The sequence below is a fragment of the Ptychodera flava genome, chromosome 16, assembly GCF_041260155.1.
Source record: "Ptychodera flava strain L36383 chromosome 16, AS_Pfla_20210202, whole genome shotgun sequence".
Lineage (NCBI taxonomy): Eukaryota > Metazoa > Hemichordata > Enteropneusta > Ptychoderidae > Ptychodera > Ptychodera flava.
In genome coordinates, this window is record NC_091943.1 from 17,474,016 (window position 1) to 17,491,581 (window position 17,566).

Genomic DNA, 17,566 nt, shown 5'->3' on the forward strand with positions numbered 1-17,566 from the left:
CCGGAAGGGAAAGAAGCAAGACTGTCGCAGCGATAAAAAGGCCGAAAATGGGAAATGCTTGTCCATGGACAGGCTCGTTATCCCCCGTTATTAACTGTATTAATGTCAAAATCTGCATCACATGATATTATCGAGCAGACGTTCAATCTTCGGGTAGAATGCGCGTCGGAGATAGACAGATTTTCAGACTCTAAAATTTTTACATTACTTTTCTGCTCAACTGTTTGTGTGGGCTCATTTTGAAGCTCTCGGGGTAAGTATAGTTTTCACTCTCTTTTTGAAAATCGGAAATTTAAATTGCTCCCCATGGAGCTAAGACAGGGATTGCGGCCATTTTGAATTTCGAGTGTAGGTAAAAATAGGTGATAAGTATCTCTTTTGCCAAGATTTGAGCAGTGACCCCGATATTCATTTTTGATTTTTATTGAAAGTGATTGAGTTTTTTCTTGGCGGGAAAATTTACATTAGCAAAAATTTTAGTCTCTCAATTTAGAGGTGTGGGCTACCTTAAGTAAAATGCGCCTCGAGACATTTTGAAATACCTTTCTCGAAGGAAAACTTAAACCGTTCTATTTCGTAATCAAGAGTGAAAGTCAGTGGCCATCTATCATACATAAATTTTAGGATTAAAGAACAAAATTACCTAGAGTTTATCGACATTTGAATTTCAAAATGGCCATCTGTGTTAGTCTCCTGGGGTATTGGGGAGGAAAATGAAAAGATGGGATAAAAAAATCCTTATTCCTTACGCCTCAAAATGCGGCCACACGAATCGCAGACAAGAAAAATGACGTAAACGTTTTTAGTGTCCGAAAAACTGTTTCCGGGGCGCATTTTACCTTGAGCGAGAACAGATACAAAAATCAGTGACATACATGTACTTTCAAATCCAAAACAAACAGATAATCAGTAAGTTTATGGTAGGCCCAAAACGGCCTATTCAAAATGGCCGCCATCCGAGTGTTCACTCTGTGGGGAAGAACTTTATTTGAAATATCATAAAACTCAGCCCTTGAAAACTGTTTTATGCCATGAACTTTATGATGAGCCCCCCACTCCCGAATGGTAGACCAGAAATGTATCGTAAAAGGTTTAGAGTCGGAATATCTTTCCCCTAGGGGATTCTACCTAGGTCCCTTCAAATACGGGTAACAGAGTCAAACTGTGTGACATATAGATTTCGGGACTTGAAAGCTCAACCAGCTATAGTTTTGGAATATATTCTCTTATGTTTCTAAAATGCAAATTATTTTCTGCTGCTACTATATGTCTACTGTTGACACTGTATAACCGCCAATAATATCCAATATAATATCAAATTTTTGTTGTTGCCAACCGATTATGATCCGGACTAAAATTTATTTATCAACGATAAATATGGCATACGTTAGACGGTGCGTTGAATTTGCAAGGCTTACATTATACCTTAGAGAAGGAAAAGCCAGTTGATTTGGAGGACACAAATGACAAACGCATTCTTTACAGCAAGTGTCCCTTTTAAAAACGAGACATCCAATTGTTGTCTTTCTGCCAACTAGTGGACGATCATGCAGAAAATCGGGGAATACATTTTGAAAGTAAGACGAGCGTGATACTTCACTAACTGACAACCATGGTGTTCAAAATCAAGGAGACCGATTTCAGCTTTAGTTTCGTATAATATCTTTAAGATATGATAATTATAATTTAACCTCTGAAAACATATCAGAGTTTGGCACAAATTTTCACGAAGCTCTTGTTTTTCCTATTGCAATTCGTTAACCCAGCTGTACTTTCCTTCATGTCTACACTTGCTTGCTGTTGTACAGCTACTGCAGGAGGGCGATCTTCTAGCAGCTATGTGTTGCCATACATACATACAGGCGCTCGAGTGGCGTCCGGGGATGGTTTAGCTCTCGTGCCAAACACATACCCCGTATATAAAACTATGGAAAACATCAAATTGGCCCTCAAATAGTGTTCTATTATATCTCCTACAAACAAACAATTATGCTCCGTCTGGCAACACCTATGATAGATGTATTGATTGTAGATTTGATATACGTAAAATATATAGTGACCTGTTGTCACTGTGACTAGCTTTGTTTTTCTGCGCAGTAAAATGTTTTTGACAATAAGAAACACCCCGAGGAACGTGGATGTCTATTCACATTTGCATCATCCTGATTTTATTCATTCAGTGAGTACTTATTTTCTTTCTCAATAAAATTTGCTAATCGTTTAACTTCCCTCACTTATGTTACTTTTCAATGAAAACGCCTGCGACACTAATTTTATTATTCTTTGTTTCTCATCCTAGACATATTGCGAAAATGATGCCGTGACGCGGGTTTTTTTTTCTGTTGTTTGACTTTTAGCGTAGCCATGCACAGTTTTGGCAGCTTAATATAAAAGTGACATATCTGTACAGTTCTGAATGGAATGTTAGTGTCGATTATTTTGTTTATAGTTCTCTTTTATACAGCACTATGTTATGCACTATCATCGCGTATTTTTGCGGATTTTTGCACTTTATTTTCTCATGAGCAGAAAAAAACGTTCGCGGCACCAGGTCTGAATTGACGCGCGCGAGGATGAGAAACAAATATTTTATTTTTCTTGGCCTTAGATGCTTTCAAAATAGGTTACTTTGCATTTTTATTCATGGCACATTTTTATTTATTTTTATTTATCGTGTGAGTGATGTTACAATAACAAGATCCAAGTTGCTGTATTCCAGTAACATCGATATCAGACGCTTATTGCTGTGTATGTTTGGAATGAATGTGAAACAAAACTGAAAATCAACGTACAAAGGTTTTATTTGCAAATAAACAGTTTATACATCAGAAATAGAATTCAGAAAGACTTGTTATAAAATTTCATGATAAAAAGCAAAGTCACCAATGCCACACACCAAAAGTCCGATTTATAATTATATACAAAATGGTATTTGTCATGATAAAACTTCTCTCAAAGGCCTGTACTGACTTAAATTTCCACTGGTACAGGCAAGACTACCTTTGACTTAAAAATTGTGACATCACTGAGAATCGTGTTTAATAGTGTAAATTGTAAAATACTTTGATAGAAAAATTCAAGAAAGAACAGGAAAGTACAGCATATTCAACTAACATTAGACTAATATTTAGAGTTATATGAACTTTTATATCGGAACTTCAATAGAAATAAAATGACAAAGGTATAAATGCAGACAGACTGAAAAATAACCAGACAACTTTAAAAACTAACCATCACTCGATTACCTAGTCATAAAATATCTCGTTATATTCATGAAATCTAATCATAATGATATAGTTTTCTTCTACACTTTCCTTCCCACCATACTATATTCCTGAACTAAAGTACGCTTCATGACAATATATAAAAACCATGCGCTATCGCAGGAATGCAAATCTAAAACGAAAGTAGTTGTAGAAACTGGACTAATGAGGGCGCTAATCATAAACCTCCGACAGGTTTCCAGTAGCTGGAATCAACTTCCGTGCCCAGGCTGGAATATTCACCGTCACGGCACGAGTGACAAAGCACAATTCCAAAACTCTACTCCGTGCAGTAATGCACGGTAAGAGACATGAGAGTTATAATCTCTCCAATCGACTGTTCATTGTATAGAAAATAATAAAAACCTTTATGAAAGCAAATAGGCCTACTTCTGGCTTGGGACAAAAAGTAAACGTACAACAACTTCAAAAGAGTGATTCCGTGATTCGCAATTTCATTTTTTCGAAACAAACTATTGCTAGACTAGAAGATAGTTACTGAAATGGTATTAGCTATAAAGTCACATTTCTCCAGTCATTCAGATTGATCGTTTTGTCGTAATACTTCAGACTGTTGAGCTCTAGTAAATTTGGCGAAACTTTATTTCGACCGGTTACGTGGTTTTACTAGCTCTAAGGCTGAAGGGCTTGTTTTATATGTCATTACAGAAATTGAATCAAACATCTACACTATTGTTTAAAGGGAAGGTTTTACCAAAAATGTGCAATGAAATTCTCTAAAACATCGAAAATTGGTACCCTATAGCTTCAAAGATACACATCATCGCTCACTGGCCATGGCAGCTGTCGTTTAAACGACCATGGTACCAGCGCCCTCTACTCATGACCTTGTGTTCTGCCACATGGTCAGTAAACCGCGATGGAGTCGGATCAGTGGTGCTGGCTCTGTCATTTACGTCGTTCACAATGACAGAATCAATAACTATTGAGTGGAAATATTACCATGCCAGATCCAAAGAGACATCACCGGATGCACAGGTATTTTTTCAAAATCCATTTTGCACGCATAATTGTTGATTCGCCCAAGTCTAGAGGAGTTTGGATGACATACCTAGTAATAATGCAGTGTACACACTGGGTGTACACCGCAATTCAGACACCGATCACGTCAAAATTATACATATTTGTATCTTTAAATTGTTGAAAATACCTCACCTATGGGATATTTGTACCCAAAAGGTGAAGTGACTGTCCCAAATATACAGCATTCATTCAGTATTTTGTCTTCAAAATGTGATCCTTTCAACTTAGTTACATCTGTTCACAGAACTGCATCACGCTGCGCCTTGGGCCTCAATTGCGTGTCAAATACGGAATCGTAACTTGATTGTGAGGCACACCTTTGTCAAAGTTCCTAAATTTTCTGAGTGAAAATTATCAGGAAACAACATCATTTGGGCTTATATCTACTCTAGACATGAGGCGACATCAACATAGAATAATATTTTGCAAAAACTATCTTTCTAAATGTGAGAAATAGATGGTTTTTGGAATGTAAACATGATGTAAACGGTGCGATTCGTTCGTCGTCACGCTTGAGTGATAATCGGAAAATTGCATGGCGCCAAAAGTTTTTGACAGAAATGCAATATTTTGATGAAATGCAGACATACACATCATCTTGGTGTTTGTGTCTACTTAGAAAATACTGTGATGTGTTTGTCATTCCACCCTCTAACACAGATTCTGTCTCGGCTGACTGCAATGTACCAGGGTCTGATCACTTTACCATGGAACAGATGACCTATACACGTCCTATCTCGACTCCACATCGAAATCCTATCATTGCCGTTATCACAAACATAAACATTGTCAGCGCCATCAACGGCAATGCTGTGTGGGAGGTACAGCTGACTATCGCGGTGACCATCACCGTATTGGTACAGGTAATTGAAATCAGCATCAAAACACTTGATGCAGTGATTCCGACAGTCAGACACCATGATGACATCCCTACTGTTGACAGTAACAAAGCAGGGACAGTTGAATTCTGTACGGCCACTGCCTGGACTACCAATCTCTCCAACATATTGACCATTCGTGGTGTACTTGAGTAACCTATGACCTTTGATATCAGTGACCAAAACAAACCCTCTCAAGAGAGCTATGCAGTAGGGATTTGTGTCTCCAGGTAAAGTAATTATTCTTATAACTTTATTATTTTGATCACAGACAATAATTTGCAAATTCTTGTCATCAAGTATGTAGTAGTGGTTGTCCTGAGAGACTGCTACAGACTGTGGCTGGAATGGTTTGGCCAACTGACCGCTGAAACTTCCTAGCACCTTTTCACATGTGTAGTCTTTGTTCAGTATCTGAACAACATTGTTGCCTTTGTCACACACCAGAAGTTTGTCATTGTGAAATGTTAAACCTTGTGGATTGTTGAACTTCTGTCCTGGACTAGGACCTTGACCCTCCAGTTTGAATTTTGACCAGCCACCTGTAAGGTCAAAGGTCAAAACAAGCACATCAGCAGAGTGGAATTGCAATGCATTTGCTGTGTAACAAACTGATCACACAAAGGCAGCTTGAAAGTGAGAATAGCTATGAATACCGTTCAAAATGCATCAAAATAACAATTCAACAAGGTAAATACTCAATTTTACAAATTTTTGTAATTCCATATTTTAATGTCCTTTCACCATGGCAACAATGTAAATTTGTGTTCTTAAAACTTGCTTTTTCAACATGCTTGACTGAGAATAGAAATGCCATTTTTACAGAGTGCATGTACTATGGATACTTTCGTTAGATTTTTTTGTGGAAGGCTCCGAAGGCCAAACATGTTGGGTTGTCTGTCTGAAATTAGGACCTTGACCTGTCAGACGTACATTTCTCTGCACGACCACAGGGTCAAAGAGGTCAAAGGTCAAAATTGGCAAAGCAGTTGTTGAATGCTGTGTGTGCTGATGGTTTCAAATTATAAACAGAGATATTGATTCAAATCAAAGTTCAATATCACAATTCTACAGAGTAAATCCTCAGCCTTACTGAATTTTTGCTGCTAAGCCGTATTTTACTGTCCCTTTACCATGGCAACAATAGAAATCTTGTTTTTTTTCAATTATTTGTCTCAAAATGTTAGAAATGCCATCCTTTGTACGTTCATTTAAAGATTTTATAGCAAGACACATTGTGGATACATATCTTTGATAGTTTTATCAAAAGGTAAATCTATTTGGTCGTTAAACTTGAGTCCTGGATTTAAACCTTGATTTTGTCCTAATGACCGCAAGGTCGAAGAGGTCAAAGGTCAAAAGTAAATATATGTAATGACATCAAAATATATGTCATGACAATAAGCTATGTTTGCTAATGTAGCTTAAAATTGAGAAATTGATAGATGTAGCTGTTTGGTATTTTAACTTTTGTCCTGGAGTTTAACCTTGATTTTGTCCAGATGACCACAGGGTGAAAGAGGTCAAAGGTCAAAAGTAGATACATGTAATGAAATTAAAATAAATGTCATGACAATAAGCTACATTTGCTAATTTAGCTTTAAATTGAGAATAGATGTACCTGTTTGGTATTTTCACTTTTGTCCTAGAGTTTAACCTTAATTTTGTCCAGATGACCACAAGGTCAAAGAGGTCAAAGGTCAAAAGTAGATAAATGTAATGAAATTTAAATATAATATCATGACAATAAGCTGTGTTGGCTAATGCAGTTTAAATTGAGAATAGATGTTGATATAAATCAAACTGCGGCACAATGGTAATTCTTATCTTGACTAATGTTACCATGGCAACAGTATTAATAAATGATGAACTAACTTTTCAAAGTGTAGAAAACCATTGTTTTTAATGTAGTACTCATTAGTTTTGGAACAAGTATTGTAATTTCATGTTACGCTGACATTCACATCATTAAGGGAAAGCCATGTTGCCATGGCAACACTTAGATTTCAGTTTAAAACTATATAGCCGTAATTCATTAATTCGTTCATTCATTTATCTGACAGGATATGAATAATATTAGAAAATGTTCTGTATTTAAAAATATTTTCCTAGTATGCTGTCAATAAAATTGTGAATTCAAAATAGTTTTACAGTGTAAATTTATTAGCTTACATTGTGACAAATAAAGTAAGCCTTCTTGTAATCAACATCATAACTTCAGTAGAGCAGGGAAAGTTTGCTAATTTTTTGCAACGGCAACAAGATATCAGGGCCTAGAGTATTTACTGATTTCTATATTGATGTCACTGTAAATTCAAAATTCTTTTTTTCATACTTTCAGGAAGGTATTAGCAGAAAACAGTGTCTTGTTGAAGGCTGTAAGCAGGTAAATGTTACCAGATTTTGTAGTCATTTTACCATGGGTCCCCTTGATGAATGAAAACAGTCAGATTAGGGGACAATTAACAGCAGTGTTACATTGATTCCTACGTGTAGATCATTCGCTAATATTCCCCACCAATATCTAGCAAACACACTTTTCTACATGTATTTTATCAGGAAAATTTATTATCCTTTAACAGCTGCAATGACAAAGTTATAAATTTTCCCTGAAAATATGAAAAATATTTTTCCTGCTTATTAAAGTAGTATGCGCCTTCAGAAAGTGAAATATGTAAACTTTTGCTCAAAATGTCCTTAAGGAATCTGTCAACCATTGTATTTCAAATTCAAGAATAAAAATCAGGGGTCAATTTTTGCAAATTTAGTACAAATTTTGGTACTAGAGAAACAGAGTACCCGAGATTTACTGATATTTGGAACTCAAAATGGCCTCCATCCCTGTGTTAATGCGATGTAGAAAATAAAATTTTTCGATTTTTAAAAAACTAAGATGGTCAAAGTGTTTCTTTCGGCAAAAGCTTTAACCCCTTGACTACCTATGGTGCCGGATATATCCGGCGCCATATTGAATTACCATATACCTTGAGTGCCGGAAATATCCGGCACAGTTAAATAGGCGTATTTGCTTCGTTTTTGTCGCTAAAAATCCCGTAATTTCGGCGTCGGCACGCAGCGCGACTAAGATTGATGTATTCCGATCTGGCCTGAATGTGATTGCGCCCCCGTACGTCCGACTATGGCCAAAATCCGGAAGCAAATGTCGTGACCCATGACCTCGACCCTGAAAGGTCAGGCTGATCACAGAAGCCTTGCGCTGATTGTTTACAGTTTTCAGAAGTACGGACGATCGCGAAGATGTTTATGGTTTGTTTTTTTTAATAAAATGAAATGTTTATTTATTGAAAACAAATGATTTATATGTAAAAGTGTTCTATTAACAGCAATATTCGTAAATGAAACTAGAGGAAATACAATTTTTACTATAAGCCAGTGAAATTTTATAGCAGCCATATTATCAATATGACTGGTCACATGACTGGTCATGTGTTTGGTCATGTGATATGTTGTTCCCTAAAATGTATTTTTAAATATTGTGATTATTTTTTGATAAATCATAATCATTTTAGAAGCATGTTTCTGCAAGGAAGACGTTGTAAAGCAGGTCTTTACAAATATAAAATGTGTTGATTTTCAAATACAGAATCATGTCAGATGCTGATGTTTGTGGTTCATTTACTCTGCCTTTTGTGAGAAAAATCTTAAATAGGTACATCTATAAATAAAGTAAAGGGTAGTTATTATTACATATATGTAAAGACAATGCCATGAAAATTGCAACTGTATTCAAATTTGCGTCATTTTATGGATTCAAAACACATCCTGATGCTTCAAATATTCATATTCTTTGCCAACTCTGGTCACATGATGTGTCATGTGATCAGTCACGTGACCTGGAAATACAAAACTTATGTATGAAAAAGTGGGAAATTTCATGCTGATTCAGAAAATATATGGTTTATTGGTACTTACTTAATTTTTACTCTAAGCAGTGTTCATGCAATGACCACACCCAAGATTTTATCAATATTTACATAAGGGGCCTGGTATATAGGAATACATTGGCCTTGGTAGTCAAGGGGTTAAAATGAACCCCCACAAATGCATGGTAAACTTGAAAAGAATTGTAAGTCTGAATTTCTGTCCACCAGGTGCATTCTGCCTTAACTCTGATAATAATTATACTAATATGATGGTTAGTTGTAATGAGTTCAATTTCCTTCCAATGTAAAGTAGCTGTAATTGAGTCACAGTTCATTTGCCCAGTTTGAGAGTGAATGAAGATTGTCTTTGTTCCTTTTCGCTGCCGCTGGTAACTGTAGTGCTGCTATAACAGTATTTGGAACAATGGGAATGCTAACTTTAAACATTAACAATTAACCAATAAAATGTCTTGTTTTTCACTGTACATTTAGATCCAAATGGAATTGGAATCCAGTCATTCACAATACAGTATGGAGTCCAGGAGTTCAATCATCATGTAAGTAAAATCCTCATGCCGCCCTGAACAGATCACCAGTGTTGTACTTTTACAGCTAAAAATATCTTGTTTTGTTACCGATAGGTTCCTCAAATCTCAGCATCATTTAGTGAAAGTTTCCAAATAGCCTTTAAACAATCATTAAAGTCACATTCTGTTGGTACTACAATACCATACTTTTGGGCAGCAACTGTGATGAACTGAAGGGTTCATTCTCTGAGAAAACTTAGCATGCAAATGTTTTTGTCGTTTTCAATGAAAAAAATCAATATCATTATATTTGGTGCAACTTGTCTCCCTTTCCATCACATTATTCTCTTTGGCTGAAGACACAATCAGTGGAAAATTATACAAAAAATCTATCTCCTCTATCAATCATACATAATTTTTCAAATCATTGAAAATGAGAATTGAGTAAGTAGGGGTCATTTTGAGAAAATTTTCAATCTCGGTGTTTCAAAGTAAAATCCTTGCTTCTGCAAACAGTATACATGTCTGACAAATGTGGTGTAGAAGTGTTAACTATTCTACTTACACTGAAACAAGGAATCTTTTTATTGTTTCCTCATTTATGGTAGGAACCTTACAATGCAGAGTTTAGAAAGTGCAGTTATCAAATTTCATGAGAAAAGACTGTCCTGTTTGAGTGACATGCAGTTCAAAAGTCACATGGATGTAGAAAAATTTTGCATTCTAGAAACTTGAACTTTCAATAGAGTTGATGTAGGGTGTAAAAGTGAACAAAAATGTAAAACTTTTAATCAATAGCTGGATTGAGCACTTATCTTAAACAGCAAAGTGCATGGGTATAGTATACCGGTTGTACAGTGTAGTTCCAACAAGGTGGGATTGGAATAGTCACATAGGAAGGTTGTGTCTAGTATAAACTAACCTGTACAAACACAAGGATTTTGGTTATTTTTGTGGCTGCACCACGTGACACACGGTGTGACTGTCCACTTCATTGAAGTCTTACTTTGATTGTGATAAACTTAAAGTGAGTTACCAACATACATACAGTTGTCTTTTGCTTAACCTAATCTGAAAAGCTGTGCCCCTTCTCCAACTGTCATATATGAAAAATCCGGTCAAAGTATCAAAAGTTAGGTCTTGCACTAAATAACTATCAACTTCATCCGGTACACTTACCTGGTGAATCTGCAAACACACATGGCAGATTTGATTGCTTGGTTTTAGTACCCTTTGTTTCTCTCTTTGTTGGCTGGACTTCTTTTGTTGGCTGACGATGTTTGGCTCGTACTACAAGTGGCTCAGGCTGTGTCTGTTTCTTTTCAACAACACCAAGTTCATGTCCTCCAATCACTTCAAGTCCAGTGTTACCAGTTTGTTTAGTCACACTTCCCTCTTCTCTATGCACCTGGAGTTGATTGTGAGTGATTGTCTCCATTCTATCTTCATCTTTCCTTTCCTCTTCAGATTTTATTGCTTTACCTGCGCATATATTAAAGCAATCGATTGGTAGCTTTAGGAAGTTGTCATTATTTACGGCCTGGGGGGTTTGAGGGTGGTCACTCAAATATTGCAAACTTCAAGTGGGGTTGCTCAAAATGTGGAGAGGAAGAAGGGGGGTTACTCAATGTTTTCTACAGAATAAATTGAAACACCTCTTAGATTGCACCATTGCACACATCAATTTCTAAAATTTTTGATGCGAGAGGGGGGACATTATTATTTTTACTTGTAAAAGACAAATTGAAATACCTCTCAGATTGCACTAGACTGCACCATTGCAAACAATTTCTCAAAATTTTGACAGGATCTAGGACAAAATTGAACTGTTGTGAATTCATCCTTTATTATCACAGAAACACATATTTTAATTGACATCAGTAAGCATTTTGATATATTGACATTCCATAGTCAGGTTTTTCATTAGAAGTTGGCAGCTGAAGAAATGACACAAGAAGGTCACAGATAAATAGTTTTACCGAGTGCAAAATAAATTGAAACAACTCAGATTGCACCATTAAACATCTCTTTCTCAAAAATTTTGATACGAGAGAGAGGACCCCTACTTGTGCTTTCCCCTTGGGGTGTTCTAACAGTTTTACTTAGTAAAAAAGAAATTAAAAACACCTCTCACATTGCACCAGACTGCACCATTTCACACATCAATTTCGTAAAATTTTCCATGTAAGATACGGGACAGCCCCCTCTGACAATTTCCCCCTCCGCCTCCCCTGTGTTCTCCCTGTGTACTTTCAAATTCTGCTCAGTCAGATATCCAAGTGAAAACCCTGTCATGATACCCATCCAACGTGATACCCATCCAATTAACAATATAGTTAGACACTGGCCATGGCATGAGCTTTTATATCTATATTTTGTTGTGACTTTGAATTTCATTTTGTTGGGTTCACCTTGTCCAACAGTCATAAGATAACTGATGATAATCTGGCAGGGTACATCAGGATTTGAAAGGTCTTTACTATTGCTGTATTTTGTAAATTTTACAATTACATGTATTGATATTTAATTTTCTAAGTGGGGGGTCAGTCAAAATTTCAGAATTAGAGAGAGGGGGTTACTCAAATTCATCATGGTTGGCAGAGGGGGGTGTTACTCCAAATTTCAGAGTTTCACATGAAATTCCTCTGATCCCCCAAGCCATAAATAATGACGGCTCCCTTAGCTGCGTTTTTAGAACTGCAATATCGTATTACATTATGCTTTTATTGAGCCATGTTCACACATGACATTATCATGCACAAGTTTATTATTATCCAAATAACCTTTAACAGCCATCTGGTGCTTCCTAGGGAAAGGAACCCCTCTATACAAAACAAATGTATAGATATGTTTGTATAGATCTGTTTGGCTACCTTGTTTGCCAATTAATATTGTATGTATAAGCTCATAAAATCATGTAAACTTTACGTAAATACAATTAGGCCAAAGTAATTAAATTCTTTGTTTTGCGTCCACTCTAAATGGGAAAAGGTACGCGTCTAAGCGGCTGAAAAACACACACAAGAAAATTAACACTATGTAATTTGATTGCAGCAAATAAAAAATTGTAACAAAATTTTAGTTCAGAAAAGCTAAGCGGTTATGTCCTAAAATTTCCTATTCAAATACACTGTGTGTGTTTTTCATGAAAAATTTAAAAACCTAAGCGGGTGGGGACGAAAAACAAAGAATTTAATTACTTTGGCCTCACCAACAATAAACCAAACATTTTCATGGTAACATACCTTGTTTGGTCAGATGATTTCCTCTGACAACACCAAGATCAATCTGTAAACAGTCAGGATTTTCTGTGAAAACCAGGTCACTGTCAGGGTCACCACAAGGTACATTGGTCAGATCATCGTAGTGCTGCTGTTGATCTTTCATCTGTTTTTGTGCCGTCATGATGTCCACAGCTCCACCAAAAGTCAAGAGATGGTTCAGATATGAAAGCATACTTTCTGCACTGGCAATTTTATGTTCCAGAAGTTCTATATTGGCATCACTTTGTTTACACTTTGGTATGTAGATATCATCAACTTGACCTAGCATTTTCATTTGTTGCTTTTTAATTTCATCAATTAATTTTTCACACAGCGTATTAATTTGTTGTTCAGCTGTAGACCTGTTGACATCCAGGTCTTGTCGAACACCACATGCTCTGTCCTTTCTTAATTTTAAATCATCAACTTTCTGAGCAATTTTCAGTGAGTATGCTTTCATATCTGGCATATACTTCTCCAGTGCTGACTCTAGTGACAACATCTCATGATTTCGTGATGGATGGTCAACGACTGTACACTTATGACATATTGGCACTTGACAGGTATCACAGTAGAATTCTAATTTAGTACTACGGTGATTACCACAGAATCTTGGCTGAGTCATTCTGAAGTGCTGTGTTGACATCTTCTCATTGTATTCTGCAATTGTCATTGGTTCATGATCTTGTAAGACTCTCACAACTTTATGAGTCTGTATGCAGACATTGCAGTAAAATTGTCCTCCACAGTCACCGCACCAGTACTTGGCCGATTTCTTACACCCTTCACACATCGTTTCAGCTATCGTTTCAGGACGGACACTCATGCTGCTGATAACCTCCAAAAGGTCATTCATAAATCGATTACTGGTGATAGCCGGTACCCCTCCAGAGGGTAAAGGCCATTGATTCTTGCAGGTTGGACATACCAGCTGACCACCGTTTGCTTTGACCCATTTTGTGAGACAATGTTCACAAAATGTGTGATGACAAGGCAGTATTTTCGGTGACTTGAAACGCTCCATACAAATTGCACACAGCAATACCTTGTCATCAATTTCATCTAGCAGTTTTTCTCTTGAGTCTAACGATGAAGCATGACTGTATTTGCTCAAATGAGTTCACTGAAAATAATGAAACAAATGGTTTATGTAAACTCCTTCAAATTATCAGTGTATGAATATTTTACAGTTCATTTTGTTTAACATCTTTTCATGCTACACAGCTAAATATTTCTCTGTCAACATGGTATGTCAAGTCTACAGTATTAGAGTTTTTGGCTACTTTTATTTCCTGGTACCTACTTGTGTTCCTATAAATTAAAATAAGCATCTGAGATCCTGCAAGGTAGCTCACTACTACCTGCATTGTGTGCTTTTGAACAGAATCCCTTTTATAAGTTCTGACAAACCAATGAACTTTCAATCTTTTCAATTGTAGCCATGTTTTTGTGTGTATGTATCTTTGGCATGCATTTTAAGGTTATTTTTTTAGCAATTTCCTGGTAGCTAATTTAATATGCATGCTATTAACGCAAAGGAACGACACGGAGACAAGTGTTTGGCCGAAATCCGGGGTTATGCATGTACTGCCATGGCGGGGGCAACGAGGCGTCATAGCGGCCTGGATGGCGGTACCGGGTTATTGGTACCGTGCATCGGGCAACGTGCTACCAGTCGCCCGCAGCAGACCCATGACAGTACCCCCCTGGAACTTTATTATGTAAAGTTAGCGATATAGAGACATACAGTATCTTTTATTGTGAGCTGCTAGCCTGCAGCGAGGCTTTTTTTTTTTTTTTTTTCTAGTGGAGGGTGGGTGGGAATTTTGTGGTGTGAACTTGAGCGTGGCAGAAGTTGAAATGGACGATCTGTGGCTTTGATCATACTGATATGTGCCAGATATGCTACAGTCGCCCGCAGCAGACCCATGACAGTACCCCCCAAATTATGGCCAAACCGCGGGCATGCATGACTGCGGTGCGGCAGTAAAGCAGCAGCCCCCCCCCTCCCCCCCTCGTGGTGACAATGCGTCATTGGGAGATTTCTCATAGTATATGTTCATGTTCCTAACGTTTCATGTCTCTATAGTTCATGTAGCGCCATAACATCAGCGGTGGTTGTGGCGGCACCACCGCGGAAGCCGTGTCCCCAAATTGAACAGGCGACTAATATTGGGTACATCTCTTTCCATTCTCTTGCCATCCCATGGCAGAGGTGGCACAGCGAATGGGCCAATTGTGTGGGCCAGGTGCAGTTCGTTTGGTATTGCGGTGGAGACGGTATCCGGGTTGATCGTTGCTGACTGGCGTTGCGGGTGTAGCGCGGTGTTTGGTTTTCACTGGAGCTGATGTCGGCACCATGGGTGAGGTCGTGGATGAGGCTGGCTGTGAATTGTTTATGCTGGTGGTCGTGCAGGGCAGCTGGAAGCTTAGTGAGGTGGTCATGGGGATTGCCAAATGTGGGTAGTAGAATGTTCGATATAAGAAAAAGACGAGGAAGCACTGTAACCAGGTGTCAAAGTCGTCGATAGTTTTCCGCTTCACCTCGGTTGTGAATGTGGCTACGCCACGGTTGTCTGGATCGAAAGCTACTTGTGTCTTGGTAGCCTGGGTTGAGTTGGGAGCTAGGGCATCCGGGTGTAAGTCACCAAATTCGATGAACTTACCGAGGTTAGCTAAGGCGTTGAGTGTTGATTGATCGACGTATGGCAGTAGCATGTCGGCTGGGGGTATTGCTGCAGAGGATTTGCCCGTTGGCCCGGCGCTAGGTGGTGGGCGCCATGGCGGTGCATTGTGACCGGCTGGCTGGGCGGGTTGAGCGTAGGGCGCAGCCATATTGTCCAGGTTGTTGTTATGAGGTGCGCCGCCATCGGTAGGGTGATGTGCGCAGCGCCACCACTGGTGGTCGAGTCGGGTGGGGCAGCTGTAATCAGGTAATGGCGAGTTGATATCCATTACGATTAGCGAGATGATTACTTGGGTGGGCTTGAGTAAGCACCGAGCTGGACGGAGCGGCGAGCGTCGTCGGCCCGGCGGCGATGAGTGAAGCAGGTGATAGTGCACCAACGACTGTACCAGTTGGCTGGACTTGCAGGCTGGGCGTCGGGATAGGCGCCGGTGCTGTAGTGTTGGTAGTTGGCTGCCGTAGTTCCCGTCGGATTGAATCAATGGCGCTTGCGATGCCGGTTTCTATTAGTTGGCGACATGGTCTGACATACCTGGATCGGCTGCCGCTGTGGCTGTTGTTGGCACGCCGCTGGCAGGGTTGGTTGGTGTGGTTTCCGTCGGTACTGACTGGGGTACTAGGTATTTGCCGAGGTGCGCTGGGCGTCTCTTCGCCCTCGCCGATGTGTACGGGTGGCCGCCTGTGCGCGGCCCCTGCTTTTCTTCGGTTTTGGCATGGTGAATTTTGTGGTGTGAACTTGAGCGTGGCAGAAGTTGAAATGGACGATCTGTGGCTTTGATCATACTGATATGCGCATGGATAATGACGTGGCAAGGGTGACGCAAGTTGTTAAGATAACGGTAAATTTGAAGGCGGTTGGTAGATAAGGTTACGTCTCCAGTGCATCCAGCAAGCCGTAGAAGTAGTGGTGCATGGTGACCCATACTCAGCAAGGTCTAAACCCTTCTCCCCGTGTCCCTCCAGACGTTAACAATGATTATAGCAAAGCCATAATCACCCATTAAAAATTAGCATACCTATACTCCCAGTGTAGTTTTCCACTCATATCTGTGCTTTCAAACATGATCCCTTTAGTTTTTCAAACCCAATGATACAAGTTCAATTCAACATATGTTGAAAATCTTCTCATACTTTGGTGTTCTCATAATTACTCTATTTGTTGACTAGCAATTGGGTGTGTCCTACCCAGAACAGTTATACTGTAATGTTGAAACACTCATAAAATCACTGTATGTCAATGGTTGTTCAATTGAACTTTTACCTCTTGCAGATTCAGAATACATAATGGCTAATTGTTTTCACTCATCTTAGTGGAAAGTTGCAGGAACACCTGAATATCATATCACACAACTAATGGCAGTATATTGTACACTGTCCTCCCATACAGAAGTTGACCTTCAAAGACCACATATTTCTTGACCTTCCGCGAAACATATTAAAAACTCAAACCATGGATGTTAAATACATAATGTAAATTTTGAGACTTACCTGAACCACTGGTTTGACTTATTCCAAAGTATCAAATTGACAAAGCGTATAGGGATAGCACAAGGCACTCCCCTGGACAACTACAGAAATCTCATTAGCATATAATGGACGTTCTTGTATGGGCAGACCCTGTGTGACCCTAACTGACCTTTACACAACACGCCTTTTCATGACAACTTCCCTAGCAACGGTAGATAGAAAATAGCCAGCCAGCAAATACCAATGCCCCAGTTCTATGCCAGTACTACATCCCAACCCTTTCACCATCATCAGATTTGACCCAAATCCTTTGTTGTCAACAGAAAGTGTAGACCTGTTAACAGGATATTAGGGGTGAACAGGTACAACATGTGAGGAACCTTGTGATATTAAACTACATATAAATCTATCATAGATATGCTTCTAATCAGTGAGTTTTTAATTTCATTTTCCCACATGTATATGACAATGGGATCTCATTTGATAAGTGGAAAATGGCTGTGTCTCTGTGTCTTCATTTATTGTGTATGTACCAGTACACTGTGATACAGAAA

At 38.6% G+C, this 17,566-nt stretch overlaps 3 protein-coding genes and 1 long non-coding RNA gene across 4 annotated transcripts in view; 1 reads left to right on the plus strand and 3 right to left on the minus strand.

The window, feature by feature from the left end:
• LOC139114160 (sulfhydryl oxidase 2-like) overlaps positions 1-17,566 on the minus strand; it is a 179,112-nt gene that overhangs the window by 77,000 nt on the left and 84,546 nt on the right. The window lies entirely within an intron of this gene.
• LOC139114162 (E3 ubiquitin-protein ligase TRIM71-like) lies at positions 2,714-17,121 on the minus strand. The gene is made up of 4 exons (XM_070675728.1): positions 17,034-17,121; positions 12,842-13,982; positions 10,776-11,078; positions 2,714-5,727 (listed from the first exon to the last, which is right to left on the minus strand). The coding sequence occupies exons 2-4, from the start codon at positions 13,881-13,883 to the stop codon at positions 4,919-4,921; spliced, it is 2,154 nt and encodes a 717-aa protein (XP_070531829.1). The 5' UTR covers positions 13,884-13,982; positions 17,034-17,121; the 3' UTR covers positions 2,714-4,918.
• LOC139114167 (uncharacterized) overlaps positions 7,346-17,566 on the plus strand; it is a 42,517-nt gene continuing 32,296 nt past the window's right edge. Inside the window, exons 1-2 of the long non-coding RNA XR_011547812.1 lie at positions 7,346-7,571; positions 9,562-9,626. This is a non-coding gene — a long non-coding RNA (uncharacterized lncRNA). The remainder of the gene's footprint in view (positions 7,572-9,561; positions 9,627-17,566) is intronic.
• Positions 14,998-16,542, minus strand: LOC139114158 (uncharacterized). Its single transcript, XM_070675719.1, has 2 exons — positions 15,372-16,542; positions 14,998-15,269 (listed from the first exon to the last, which is right to left on the minus strand). The coding sequence occupies exons 1-2, from the start codon at positions 15,812-15,814 to the stop codon at positions 15,026-15,028; spliced, it is 687 nt and encodes a 228-aa protein (XP_070531820.1). The 5' UTR covers positions 15,815-16,542; the 3' UTR covers positions 14,998-15,025.